The sequence below is a fragment of the Danio rerio genome, chromosome 5, assembly GCF_052040795.2.
Source record: "Danio rerio strain M-AB ecotype USA chromosome 5, GRCz13ab, whole genome shotgun sequence".
NCBI lineage: Eukaryota > Metazoa > Chordata > Actinopteri > Cypriniformes > Danionidae > Danio > Danio rerio.
In genome coordinates, this window is record NC_141025.1 from 67,807,097 (window position 1) to 67,822,672 (window position 15,576).

Genomic DNA, 15,576 nt, shown 5'->3' on the forward strand with positions numbered 1-15,576 from the left:
GCGCACATTGAAGATAATGCCCTGAGGTGATATGAATGTAGAGCTGCTTATTGCTAGAGCTGGAGCTGCTGCTTGAACCATCCATGCTTGTTCAAGTCACCAGTAACTAAGCACGTGAACTTTCTCTCTTTCTCATCTTCTTTGTTATAAGCGGGTTTCAGAAGCTTAAAGTTGTGCAGCGCCATCTAATGTCAAGGAGGGATTTTGCATACTCTTCTGCTTGACGCCAGTGAAAATCGCTTGGGTTTGCATACGGAAAACATCTCGTAAAACGCTGACGATAAACGCAAACGAAAAGCGTCCCGGTGTGTACGAGCCTTAAGAATAAAGTGAGAAATAAGTCTGTAAAATAACTGAATGTAGTTGCAGTTTATTATGAGGTTTTAGAATCATAATTTACAGCACCAATTCCGACAATATATCACTTTACCCTATAAAAAATGTCAATAAAAGTCACTTGTTTTTTAACTTTTCAGTTACCTTTTCAAGTTGTTGGAACAAAGATCAAGGTCCAAAAATTTTATTCGAAAGCATAAATAAACAGAAAAAAACAAACATGACAAAATACGGAAAACTTATGGATATATTTAGCAGTGCATATATACAGAGATTTTTTTTTTCTCAAAATTGCAACTTTTTTTTTTTTTTTTTTTTTTACAGTTGAGATTTTAATTAATTTATGTATTTTTTTATTTACTTTAAATTTACTATTTCTTTACACAATCATTTTCTTCAGAGTTTCTTATTACTTTTCATCAAGTCAGTTCTGTTTTCTTGTATAATTTTTCTGTTAGCAAGGCTCGTTCTGTCGCTTCATATACCTACGAATTTCTTTACTTGCATACGCTGCCAAAATTCTGGCCATATTTCTTATTTTACTCAAGTAGCATCCTGACAACATTTTTATTATGTTCCACTTTCTACCTTATTAATGCTCTCTTAGGTTTTATGCTTGACACAGCATAAAATTTCACAATTCAGTTATTTATATATTTAATTTGTTTTTAGAATTGCAACATTTTTATCTCAGTGTTCATGCTTTCTTATTTGAATGTTGTTCATGTACACTCACTGGCCACTTTATTAGGTGCAGAATAAGGAGGAAAGGTGATTTAAGTCAGCTGAAAATGGAATAGTATTTCAGAGTATTTCAGTATTTCAGAAACTGCTGATGTACTGGAATTTTCACGCACCACCATCTCTATGGTTTACAGAGAATCATCTAAAAAAGAGAAAATATCCAGTAAATGGCAATTCTGTAGGCGCAAATACCTTGGTGATGCCAAAGGTCAGCGGAGAATGGCCAGACTGGTTCCAGCAAATAGAAAGGCAACAGTAACTCATGAAAGTATGGATCCATCCTGCCTTGTATCAACGGTTCAGACTGGTGGTGTAATAGTGTGTTTAGAGTTAGGCCCAATCCGGCATTAGTTAGGTGTACCTAATAAAGTGGCCGGTGAGTGTTTATCTTTTTTTTTTCTTTTTTTCCCTCAGAATTAAAGGTTTTTGTTTCAATTCAGAGTTTTGTTTATTTTATTAAAGTTATTAGTTGTAGGATATAGCACATAGCTATTACTGGTTTTTTTTTTTTTTTTGTTTTTTTTTTTTGTCTCAGATTTACAAATCTTTTTCACATTTTTTTTTTCCAGAGAATTGCAACTTTTTATTTTACAATTCAAATTATTTTCTTTTGACTTTCTCTTTAGATTTTTCAGCAAAGCAGTTCTGTTTCCTTGTATGGATTTTCTGTTAGCAAGGCTCGTTCTGTCCACACTTTCCAGCTTTCTTCTTATACTTGCAAATGTCTTTCCTTGCATACGCTGCCCATATTCCTCCGCCATCTATCTTTTCCAACGCTTTTAATGAGCGACTCTGTAGTGCTTTGAGCAAACATTGTGTATATGTGGTTTAAGGCTGGCCTTGGAGGTAATGCCAGCATTATTTGCCAACATAAGACAACCCTCATCATTCCTTTAGTGTATTTTCAATTAGAGATTCAGTCGCTGGCATACTCATCCCATTTTATTCCTCTTTCCCCCTATTTTTCTGCACTCCAGAATTATAAGCAATCCTAAAAAGACTCAATGCAGGGTGTTTTGAAAAGCTGGAAGTGTTTAAAGCTAGCAAAAACTCTTCTTATTTGTTGTACTGGAAAGTCAATTCTCAGCAGTGGCTAAATAATTAAGGCTATGTTAACTTTCTTAATGCGGCATCCAATGGATAAGCATCAAGAAAGCAAACACGTTTGATACTGATTGATTCCCGTTTGGCTTTAAATATTTCCTTCCAAACAAAAGGAAAAGTAATTAAACTTTTAGTGGGGAAGTCACAGTTAATGGCCTTGTAGTTTTAATTGGCCGCATCAATTTCTAATTAGCTAAGCAACAATTAGTGACAAAACAGTATCTCCTAACAAAGGGGCTTTTGCGAATCATATAGTTGGCCACTTTAGTGTATTGTGGACTGCTGAACAGCACGATTCAGCATTAGGTTTCAGAAACTAAATGTAAATTAGTCTCAGAATTGATGGCACTCGTACAGCTTATAATAATGTCACCAAAGATGTAGACTCCTAAGCTGTTTTTAATAAGTAAACTAATAAGTAAGAAAATCTCTGAACTACATACAAACTCTAAAACAAACACACATTCATTTTTTGAAAACAAATTGTATGTAATAAAAATGATAAATTACATAAATAAGTAAATGGATTGGTAGGAATTTATTTATTTATTTAAATAAATAAATAAATATTTATTTATTTAATAGCAAACCTATTGTTAAGGTATTGCAATTCAAATATGTATTAAGATATTGTTTATTTATTGTATTATTAATTTATTTATTTACAAGCAAATCTATTGTTAAGATATTGCTATTAAGATATGTATTGAGATATTGTTTATTTATTGAATTACAATTTTTATTTATTTTTTATTTATTTATTTAATTATTTATGTGTCATTGTGTCAAATGTGATTTCTTTATGTATCATTTATTTGTGTTACTTGGTTGCATGATTCATGTATTATTTATTTTATTTATTTATTTATTAGCAAACTTAAGATTTTGCTATTAAGATTTAAATATTGAGATATTTTTATACGTTGGATTACTGGAATGTGTATTTACTTAATTATTTATTTATTCATTCATTACCAAACCTATAATTAAGATTTAAAATAAATATAAAGCTAATGCTTGTTGCATTACTGGATTATTTATTGTATTTATTTTATTCATTTATTAGCAAACTTAAGTTGAAAGAAATTGTTTATTTATTGGACTACTTGGTTTATTTATCTATTTATTTATTTTTTATCAGCAAACCTGTTATTAATATATTGCTATTAAGATATATATTAAGATTTTATTTATTTATTTATTTATTTATTTATTTATTTATTTATTTATTTATTTATTTATTTATTTATTTATTTATTTATTAGCAAACCTGTTAAGATATTGCTATTAAGATATATATTAAGATATTGTTTTTTATGGGATTACTTGATTGTTTGTTTGTTTATTTATTTATTAATTTATTATTTGAAAACCTGTTATTAAGATTGCTATTTATCAAGCTATTTATTTAATTGATTCAATAGCTATTTATTGCTATTTTATTATATGTACTTATAAAGTACATATTCAGCATGATCTTATTCTACATCGCTTAACCTATACCCAGTATCTAAACCCAACAGCTATCTTAACTATTCATAAGCAACAAATTAGGTGTTTGAGGCAAAATTCATAGTCATTCCTAAAATTAATTATTTATTCATTCATTCATTTTCGTCGGCATAGTCCCTTTATTAATCCGGGGTCGCCACAGCGAAATGAAGCGGCAACTTATCCTGCAAGTTTTTATGCAGCGGATGCCCTTTCAGGCGCAACCCATCTCTGGGAAACATCCACACACACATTCAAGCCCACATTCATACACTATGGACAATTTAGCCTACCCAATTCACCTGTACCGAATGTCTTTGGACTGTGGGGGAAACCGGAGCACCCGGAGCAAACCCACGCGAACGCAGGGAGAACATGCAAACTCCACACAGAAACACCAACTGAGCCAAGGCTCGAACCAGCGACCCAGTGACCTTCTTGCTGTGAGGCGACAGCACTACCTACTGCACCACTGCTTCGCCCTAAAATCAATTAATTCATTAATTTTCTTTCCGTTTTAGTCTCTTCATTAATCAGGGATCGCCACAGAAGAATAAACCGCCAACTTATCCAGCACATTTTTTGCAGTAGATGCTCTTCCAGCTCCAACCCAACACTGGGAAACACCCACACACACACTACAGCCAATTTACCTCATTTAATTCACCTATACCGCATGTGTTTGGAATCTGGGGGAAACTGGAGCACCCGGAGGAAACCCACGCGATCACGGGGAGAACATGCAAACTCCACACAGAAATGCCAACTGACCCAGCTGAGGCTCGAACCAACGACTTTCTTGCTGTGCGGTGATTGTGCTACCCACTGCGCCACCGTGATGCCGACAATAGTTAAATACAATACTTAATCCAAAGTATTCTGAATAATTCCTCTTATTCCCCACAAGTAGTAGTTGTTGATTTTGCGGCTTTGACACATTAATTACCCCCCACGGAAAACATTTTGATAACCCTGCAGCATTTTTCCACAGGCTTCTTCGCTCCCTGGGAGGAGTATTATAATTTGGCCGGTCTCTCTCTCGGTGTGGTTGTCAGCTACTATCAGCACATCTACCTGTAGAACACGAGTCTCAGATAAAGGAAATAATCCCTGATGTGTGTGGCATAGAATCAACAGACAGAACTCATTTAGCCTGTCACTATCCATTTTGGAGGTTTCCTGCAAACGCTCTGAAGAAGCTATCTGCCGGGCACAGTTGCATTTTTTTTTTCCAATTTAATTCCAGTGTGTTGCTGGATTGCACTGCTCAGCTGTTTTTATGACCACATTTGTGTTCATTTCAGCAATGCGCTTGAAATCAAAGATTATTGTTATATAAATGTGCAGCATCTTTGTTTTTATTGCTTTGCATTATAGGTGTTGTGGGTTTTTTTCTGCTGTTTACATTTTTATTTTGTTGCCAATCCCAGCTTAATAGACTACTAAAAGTAAGCCTTTTATTGGCGGATTCTCCTAAAAAGTGTAAACAATTGTTTTTTTTTGGCATTGCTGTGTTTGTTTGAATGGCTCAGTATGCATCAATATTAGTTCAAGCAAAAAAGAGGTTTTGGAGTAGGACGTTCGGTATGGTCAAACAATGGCGGACTACATTTATTTTCATAATCATCCTGAATCACATATACAGCTTAAAAGATGATAAAGCTTGCTATCGGAAGTCAGGAACACTTTACAATAAGATTTTATTAGTGTCAGTTAAAGCACTTATTAATGTAAAAACAGTGAACAATACATTTATTGCAGTGTTTATTCACGTCTATCTAACGTCAGTTAATTAAAATACAGTCGTATTATTAGTTCATGTTGACTCACAGTGCATTAACTAGTGATAACAAGCATGAGTTTGTATTTTAATAACGCATTTGCTATCATTAATAAATGCTGTATATGTATTGTTCATTATTAGTTCATGTTAGTAAATGCACTAACATTAACTAATGGAACCTTATTGTAAAGTGTGACCCAAAAATCTTTTTTTATGGGAATTATTTGGACAAAATACCAGGGGATGATCAATTGCACATTAAATTTCTTAAGTGACAGTACAGATGACTTGATAAAATAGCACTCATTTACGTTTACATGTAGTCATTTAGTAGACAGTTTTGTCTAAAGCAACTTCCAATCGAGACGGCATTCAGCGATTCAACATGAAGAGTCAATACACTGAAGACCACTCAGAGAAGTAAGTGTTAGAGTAAAGAGTTTAAGTAAACTGTCTAGTGCAGCATTTCCCAACAGGGGGGGCGGGGGTCGCGGCCCACAAGGGGGCCTCAGCAAGCTCTGTGGGGGGTTGTGTTTTATTTATATATATATATATATATATATATATATATATATATATATATATATATATATATATATATATATATATATATATATATATATATATATATATATATATATATATATATATATATATATATATAATATTTATAAAAATATATATATATATAAAAACAATTATATAAATTGTATAAATTATAATAATTATACATAAAATATATGTATAAATTATATAAATATATAAATTTGCAGTGGACAATTAGGAGAATGATCATGTTGTCAAATATACTTTAAAATGTTTTATTGTGTATGTGCAATATACAAAAGTTATGGTTATTTAAAAAATATTATTTAGAATTATGATCAGAATTTTCATTTTTGTCCAGTCTTCAGTTTTTATTCTAATATAATCTAAAGTAATCTGATTGACTAATTTTTTATTTGTTTATCAGTTTTGCAAGCAGTTGTTCTTCTTAATATTTTGTGGAAAACCCCAGATTTTTTTCGTTCCTTCATTTGTTCCTTTATTAGTTCCTTCGTCCATTCATGCATCATGAAAACTGTGCAACAGAATTAAAATGTTTTGTATCAATATAACAGCCTTTAGCGTCACTTCTGATCACTTGAATGCATTCATTAAGTTTTAATTACTTCATTTCATTTTTCTCACATCATCTTTTTTTTGTACACACACACATGCATGTATTTAACGTAATCTACCTCAGCTCAATCCATTAATCCTGATTAACCTCTACATGTAGGCATCACTTGGGTCATACATACACACATACGCACACTCCATCTTGAGTTTGCATTTCTTTCATTAACTTTGCAATATGCAAACCCATTTTTAGCCCTTGTAATCCAGTCCCAAACAACAGATGGGGCTCTGTGATTGATTAGTTTGCTGATTGTTTCGATATATAACACATAATACATGACAGAACATCTGTTTCCGTTGATGACCAGCACATTAAGCCGTTTAAAGCTTAAATGCATACCTGACCCTAATTAGACTCCTATAAGTGAGCATAATGGCTATGTTTTGGTGGATCGCCATTGTTTTGTTTCTTCTTATTACTTATTACAGTGTTTTTTCTCTTCAGGGACATGGCTGGGAGTATTGAAATCATGCAGCTAGACTTCGAGATGGAGAATTTCACCAGCCAATCAGTCACTAGAAGGATCAACTGGAATATTGATTACCGGGGCCAGAATCCGACCTCGGATGCTGAGAAGGTGGTCACCGAGCTCACGGTTGTGCAGAAGGACATCCAGGCCATCATTCCACTTTCAATGGTAAGAAGCTCTTCCTGCCTGCCAGCCAGGGTCGTAAAGTATGAGGTATGAGATTGCACTTCAGTCTAGTTTAAATGTAATTTAGCTTGTCAAATCAGTAATGCAATAGATCACCGCAGGTCTTTTTTTTTCAGCAGTCTTGGTTCTGGAATTATTTTTCCCCATTCATTTTCTTTATAGACGATTCAAAAGATTTTTAATGACAAGTTTGGGGCATGAATCAGGACATTCAATTGAAACTATTCTGAATATTACGCACACAAAACATCAGCCTTCTGAAATGTATCTTTGTTCTCATCACATTTTAAGAGCAGCCTCAACTTCTGGATTCAACTGGAATTCGTCAGTTGCTTTTTTTTTTTGGATTTTAAGGCAAGTTATATTGAGGTTTGGGTTCTGCAAATGCATATATCAGAGCTCTGTGACCATGTAGAATTAAAACACCTGGAATAAATTGCCTCGCAGCAAGAAGGGCACTGGTTTGAGCCCCGGCTGGGTCAGTTGACATTTCTTTGTGGAGTTCGCATGTTCTCCTTGTGTTCGCGTGGGTGCTCCGGTTTCTCCCACAGTCCAAAGACATGTGTTATAGGTGAATTGAATATACCAAATTGGGCATAGTGTATGTGTGTGAATGCAAATGTGTATGGGTGTTTTTCAGTGTTGGGTTGCGGCTGGAAGGGTGTCCACTGCGTAAAACACATGCTAAACAAGTTGGCAGTTCATTCTGCTGTGGCAACCCCAGTTTAATGAAGGGACTAAGCCGAAAAGGAAATTAATGAATGAATGATTTATCATGTATGGCCATACACCCAAAGAGCTTGACAGTCATGAGGGGGGTCTCTCCACACCAACACCACTGTGCAGCAAACACTTTGATGATGTGCTGGCAACCACAGGACAATGGCGCCAGTCCGCTCACCACACACAGGCTTGGTGGAGTGGAGAGATAGTAATACAGCCAATTTGGTGGAGGAATGATTGGGAGGCCATAATGGGTAAGGGCCGATGAAGGGAATTTGGCCAAGACTCCTGGGTTAAATCCCTACTCTTTTAGAGAATGGGAATTTTAATGACCACAGAGAGTCAGAACCTTGCTCTAACATCTCATTCAAAAGATGGCACTCACTGACAGTATAGTGTCCTTCACTATACTGGGGCGTTATAGGCCACAGACCGTAGGTTGACCGTAGGTTGAGCTCTCCCTGCTGGCCTCACTAACACAATTTCCAACAGCAACCTTGTTTTCCCATGTGGTCTCCCATCCAGGTACTGACCAGGCTCTTCCTCCTTAGCTTCAGTGAGTAACTAGTCTTGGGTTCCAGGGTGATATGGCTGTGCAACCTCAGATTTTTTAAAGTTGCACTATTGAGAAATTGGGTTGACCTAATTGGTTGCACTAAAGAGCCCTGGTATGTGGAATACATGTGAAACACATACAGTATGAAACACATATGAAACATATTTTTAAGAAAAAAAAAAGTGTTGCATTTGTATTTTTACATCTGAAGCCTGTGTGACCGTTGTGTTTTGTTTTATTAGAGTATAAATATATATTTTGGGGTTTCATAGCTAAAATCACACATTTCCAGTGAGCATATTTCTTGCAAGTAACTGTGCACTACTGCACTTCTAACTTAAAAACAAAGGTCAACCCGTTGCATCAAAGCCTATTTATTGCAAATGTTTTTTGTAAGGTTTATTGAGATGAAAATTCTGAATAATTTTTTTTTGTTTTACCCCTAAATCCCATTTTACTCTTTTTAAGATGTGTTTTTGTCAATAACAAGAGGAAAACACTAAATACGGGCATAAATAGGGTCTGAACTTTTTAAGCTTTTAACCACTTCTAGTGTATAAAAATGCATTGCATTGGATTGCATTCACAGTGTAAACGCGTGTGTGGTCAAATGCATCTGTACAACAACAACAAAAAAATATATATATATATACTGATGGGCTTTTGAAACTAACTATAAAGGGATCTTAAGCTAGGAATGCTTTGAATGTGAAAAAAAGTATAAAGCACAGGCCTGATTCTAACACAAACAGTATTCTGAAGAACGATGAAAGCCTAGAGCCATTGACTATGATATTTCTGTTTTTATTTTATTATAATTTTTTTTAGTAAGGATGTCAATGCCTATTATTTTCAAACATACTTCAAACTATCTTCTTTTTGTTCAATTAATAGAACTGTGTAGGGCTACTTAAAGGGATAGATCACCCAAAAATCTAAATTCTGTCATCATTTGCTCGGCTTGTGCATGTTTCAAACCTTTGAGTTTCTATCTTCTGTTAAACACAGATGTTTTGTAGAAAGCTGAAAACTTTTACCCATTGACTTCCATAGTAAGAGCAACAAATACTCATAAAAGTAAATAGTAACTACATTTTTATTTTTAGCTGAACTATCCCTTTAAGGGATAAAGCAAATTCTTAATTGCAGATGCAGAATAAGGCATTAATATTAACCTTTTTTTGTACTAGTAAACAGCCAAAAATGCTAACTAATAATCATCTAGTTAGTGTGAAATGGTCGCCATACAAAAATATTACATAAGTTTGTTAATTCTTTCAATTAAGTCAGAAAATACACTTTTTAAGGTAGTAGGTCTGTTGAAAGAGCTAGAAATGGACCCTAGTGCTGATCCACTCACTTCCTAAGCAAGACACTCCATTATTCATGTATTAAAATTAATCCATGGTTAGCTGGAGCCACTTGTCCTCCTCCATAATATTTGTGTATGCTTAAGCTGAAGCATGATTCAGTACACAGGGACCAGGTGCAGCAGAAAAGACACTTTTCTTCATCTAGGGAAGTTGCTTTGACCTGTCAGTTTCTTCCGTCCCCGCTGAAACCTATCTGTGTGTTTCAAAAGCCCATGCACAGGCAGAATATAGCGCTTCAAATAACAAGAAGTGAATACAAAACAAGGCGGTCATGAGGGAAATGCTGAGATCTGTGGCAGAGCTGGAGCCAAGGCTTCAATTTTTCACGACCTCCCTTCATGCGCACACACACACACACACACACACACACACACACACACACACACACACACACACACACACACACACACACACACACACACACACACACACACACACACACACACTCAGATGAATCCAAGAACATCCCAAACCCTTGTGAGCTGCTTCTGTATGCAGCATTTGAAGGGATCATTGGTGGGCTCTTGGCGCACACTCATGAATATCTGCAGAAATTGAGAAACCGTTTTCCTGTTCATAGACCTGTACTCAAAGACGGATCCAAAGCAGATAACTGAATATAAGTATCAGCAAAAGCTGGAGACCAATGGCTTAGTGTACGAGTCTCAGGACAATCTTCACAGTTTTAAAATGTTTATTTAATTGTTATTTAATTATTCTTGATTCAATTTAGTTCATAAAGGTGTTTTTAATACAAATGCTGAATTAATAAAAAAGCCACAAACCTGTTTATTCAACTTTTTGTATTATTAATATTTTATATTGAAAGAGAACTTGCCTCTCTATTTTAAAAGCATTCAATAAACAGTGAGATAGTGAATATAGAATATAGAAAAAATCAAAATCACACCAAAAAAATCTGTTTTTTTTTTATTTTATTTTTATACCTTTTTGTCCGGCAGGTGTTAAATTATAGCCAATTACCGTAAAATAACTGACAGTAAATTACTTACATTTACAGGACATTTAAATTTAAGTAAACTTCTGTAATTTACTGTCTGTTTTACGGTCAATGTCTGTAATTTAATGGTTCTTATTTTGCTTTTTTTATCCACATTTAAGTGTGGTTTACTTATAAAGTCTTTTCGAGAGGATCACGTCTTTATGATTGACCATGGCTGGTTCCACATTGGCTATCACATGATTCACCTATCAGATGATTCCTAAGTCACTTTAAATACCCAGAGTTTCTTACCGCAGTTATCTTCATCTTGAAGAAACCCTCTTTTCACTCCTACTCCACCTCCATTTTCCTACACTGAAAAAAAAAAAAAAAACACAAAAACTACAATTTTCTGGCAGCAGGGGTGCAGAAAATAACTGTAAAATAACATAAACTGTCAGATTAAAAACTGTATATAATCTATAAAAACAGTCATTTCTTGCACCATAATTACAAGTTATCACTGTAATTTTATTTTACTGATTAAAACTGTAATGATAAAGGTAATTACTGCCATTTTAGTAATTATTACTGCAATTATACAGAATATTACTGTCATTCCATAAATTATTACTGTAAATACATAATTATTATTATTAATTATTATTATTAATGTAATTAAACTGATAAATTAAAGTGATTATAATGATTAATACTGTAATTTTACTGTTCATTTCTGTAATTATACAGATTAATGTGATTATAATGAGTACTGTAATTATGCAGGGTTTTGCTGTAATTATACAGATTAATTAATGTTATTATAATGATTGTTACTGTAATCACACAGGTTATTACTTTAATTATACAGAATATTTAATGTGATTATAATGATTAATGAAATTATAATGATTATTACTGTAATCATACCGGTTATTACTGTAATTATACAGAATAATTAATGAAATTATAACGATTATCACTGTAATTATGCAGGTTATTACTGTGATTATACAGAATTATTAATGTGATTATACAGATTAATTAATGTAATTATAATGATTATTAATGTAATTATGCAAGTTATTACTGTGATTATACAGAATTATTAATGTGATTATACAGATTAATTAATGTAATTATGCACAAAATCTCTCTCTTTCTCTCTCTCTCTCTCTCTCTCTCTCTCTCTCTCTCTCTCTCTCTCTCTCTCTCTCCCTCCTAAAATAACTTTTAACAAACTTTTAAAACAGAAAAAAAATTAAAGAATGATTAAAAAAGGCTTAAGACCAAATAATTGCTGCTGTCATGAAAATACTGTAAATATAACTATAATATAGTTTGGCATTTGAGATGAGCTCTTAGTCAGCAATATATCTCTCCATAGCAATTCCTAATTTGCCATTAGCCATAAACACACAGGGGAGTTCTTAAGACCAACCTGAGCTCAAACTCCCTTCCCGCCCTTCAAATGGGAGGAAGCCCGGGCTCGAGAATCTTCTAAGATCTTCACGCTTTATTACCAATCATCAGCTCAGTGTGACCTCTTGAAAAAAATAAAATGTTAATCAAGCCCTACTGACAAACTGTTGAATAACATTAATTAAATTAAGTATTCAATTTTTTTTATAATTATAATTAAATAAATACTGGAAAAAATAGGGTTGATATGAATAAAGTGTTTAACATTTCCCGTTTAACATGTTATAATTTTTTCCTTTTTCCTGTAGCCTTTAAGCTCATCATAAGGTCAGGAAAATCTACATGGAGCTTTTAATATGCAGAACATACTTTTACAGTTATTACTTTAGTTTAGTGGTCAGTATTTTAGTAGTTTTAAACATTAAAACTGACATTGCTTCAAGAAGTCACAAATAACTTACTGTTATGAGTTACACTTGCATGTATTCATTGTACTTAGGAAAAGATGACATTACACAAAAAGTAATATTTAAAAATGTATATAGTATTAACATATTTTTTTGTGTGTAGACCGTTTCAAATCAATAGCTGTGCCAGTTTATATCAGCTGGTACACTACCAGTGTAGGTAGTAGAGATGGAGGTAGCTCAATAGGTTTTGAAACGGAGCTAAAATGTGAGACAAACAGATGTGACTGTTCAATAGCTGGAAGATATGTGATATGCACAATATGCCATGTGTTTATGTGGGCCTTTTATGCTTGAAAAGATGCATTTTATACACTTTCTAAATACTCGAGAGGTCTGTTCGCCCTCTTTAGGGGATTTGTCTGTAGGAAGCAATCAGAGATGCTCGTATAAGAGGTTTTTGCAGACACAACAATAGCAGAACCTATGTGCTGTATGCCAAGAGCATGAAATGAATCCCGCACTGATTTAGGCGAGCAAATCCCACTTCATACACCCACAAACATGATCACATTCACGCCATCTAATTGAAATCCTGCATACAGATGCAGATAGGAACACATGCATATACACATTCAAAAACGGCAGTTTTTGTTTAAGTGTAAATGATCATGTTTACATGTATAAGTTCCAAGATACAAAAGCAGAGAGTGAAAAGAGGGTGCACATATACTGGGGCATTCATTTTCTGAGACCACTTGAAAAATCAAAAGTATTAAATATGATGTGTAACAGCATCTAAAATTTTAAATAGCAATGATAAAAGCATACATAATACATGTTATAATTTTGACCATCATTTAAAGACACCAACTGAAATAGAAGAGCAACGAAAAATTAAGTAATTTTTTTATTTATTTATTTATTTTTTTTTTTTTTGGAATGGAAAGTTCAAACTCTACCAGATTTGCTAAAAAAGGTTCCATGAACGTAAAAGGTTCTTCATGTAACCATTAAAGCCAAGAACCTTTTTTTTTCTTAGGTGTAGTGTTTAGGTTTAGTTTTTACTGTTTTAATTGTGACATAGATGTGAACATGAAAATGACTGAAACTGCAGTTCATCTACTGACCACTTGAGGCTTGCTCCAAAAAGGGGTCAATCCCCATGTTAAACTGTCCAATGTAATCTCCTAAACTCTGCGTACCTGGTACCTGGTTCGTGACATAATTTACTTCTGCATCTTTTTAATTTTAAAGGTCCATACTGGCCCAATACCCCTATAAGTATTACGTTCTCTCATCGATTGGAATAGAATAACATTTGCATATATTATGATCGAGACATTTTTCTTTTTTCCTATGATTACTTGCATGTGCAGAAACCGACAAAATTATTTACGGCAACCTAGACCACACAGAACCTAAAAAGTACACTTTCAAATTTAAGTTTACAAAAAAAAAAAAAAAAAAAACGCCTCTTTTTTTGGTGGGGTTTATTATAACACATACAACATATAACAACATGTGTTTTATAAAAAGTCAAAAGGATTTCTTTAAAATGATACCAAACTTTTGCATTTACACCCCTTGTGTGTGTATTTGGGAAGCTTTTTAATTCGAGTAGGCAAAATCCAGGCGGAAAGCCCAAAATAGCACTTTACTTTAGGAGGATAACTGTTGCAGGTGTTTACAATTATTTATTTAGTTAGTTAGTTAGTTAGTTAGTTAGTTAGTTAGTTAGCTAATAGTTAACTAACTAACTAAACCCTAATCAAACACAGCTGACAGACTAATCAAGGTGTTCAAGACTAATACAGGCTATTAAGCAGGTCTGAATGGAATGTTAAACTATGCAGAGCGTAGATGAAGTTTAAGACCACTGATATAGCTAATATGTCCTATTCTTCATCACAAATATGATTAGTGAATTATTTTAATTTATATTAATTTTAAATACTGCATAATTACTTTTAATTAGTGCATAATTACTGCACTTGAGTGACGGGTATATGCTGCTCACCTTCACATCACCTCATCTGGGTTAATTCGCTAAGCTTGACATATTATATTTATATTTTTGTTTTTTATGGCCTTTAAGTCTTTTGCTGTTGGGATTTATTTATTACGTTTATCAAATAATATGGCATGTTGTGCAGTTAATTGTGTTCACAAACCGTAAGTCCGGCTATATTTTCTGATGAGTGATTCAAACAGTATATCTTTATATAATTGAATTGTTCAGATGCAAAAACATTTAAATCTCATCTGAATTTATTTTAAATTGATAATTTTTCTCAATGTATAGGTTCAGTAATTTCCCTTTTGTGAATAATTTCTTTTCATGGTCTTCAAAACTCAACATAATAAAGGAGTCTGAGAATAATGCTTATTTTTGATGGAAATTTTAGACGGCACTTAGTGGTTTTTGCATCTGAACTCTTCAGTTCCATTTACAAACATGCTTGTTTAATTTAAAACAATGCATTTATTATTATTTATAATTATATTTAAAGTGTTAATGCACTCCAGAATCTGACACATTGATTTACTGTAGGCAATAAAACATAGGCATCCGAAACGTTGTTAAACAGTGCTGTGCCTGTATTTCATAAATAGCCTAGCATTCATTAACACTGACTACATTTGAGGTTTTTGGAGGTAATTAGCATTTTCCTCGGTCCCACTTTATATTAAGTGGCCAGAACTACTATGTACTTACATCAAAATATAAATACAATGTACTTAACATGATCATAATGTATTGTAGAACACTTCTGGTGCTCTTGAGGTGGGATACAAATAAGATTATGGACAGGTTTGGGGTTATGGGTAAGTTTAAGGGGGAGTTAAAGTGTA

The 15,576-nt window shown here is 33.5% G+C and overlaps 1 protein-coding gene across 16 annotated transcripts in view; it reads left to right on the forward strand.

The window, feature by feature from the left end:
• Nucleotides 1–15,576, forward strand: part of tmem132e (transmembrane protein 132E) — a 1,079,249-nt gene that overhangs the window by 992,457 nt on the left and 71,216 nt on the right. For all 16 annotated transcript variants that reach the window (XR_015490395.1, XR_015490396.1, XR_015490397.1 and 13 more), the window contains 1 exon segment: nt 7,086–7,278. Coding sequence is in view for 13 of the 16 variants with exons in the window: in XM_087252404.1 (XP_087108530.1) it covers nt 7,086–7,278 (193 nt within the window). In the remaining 3 variants the exon portion in view is untranslated.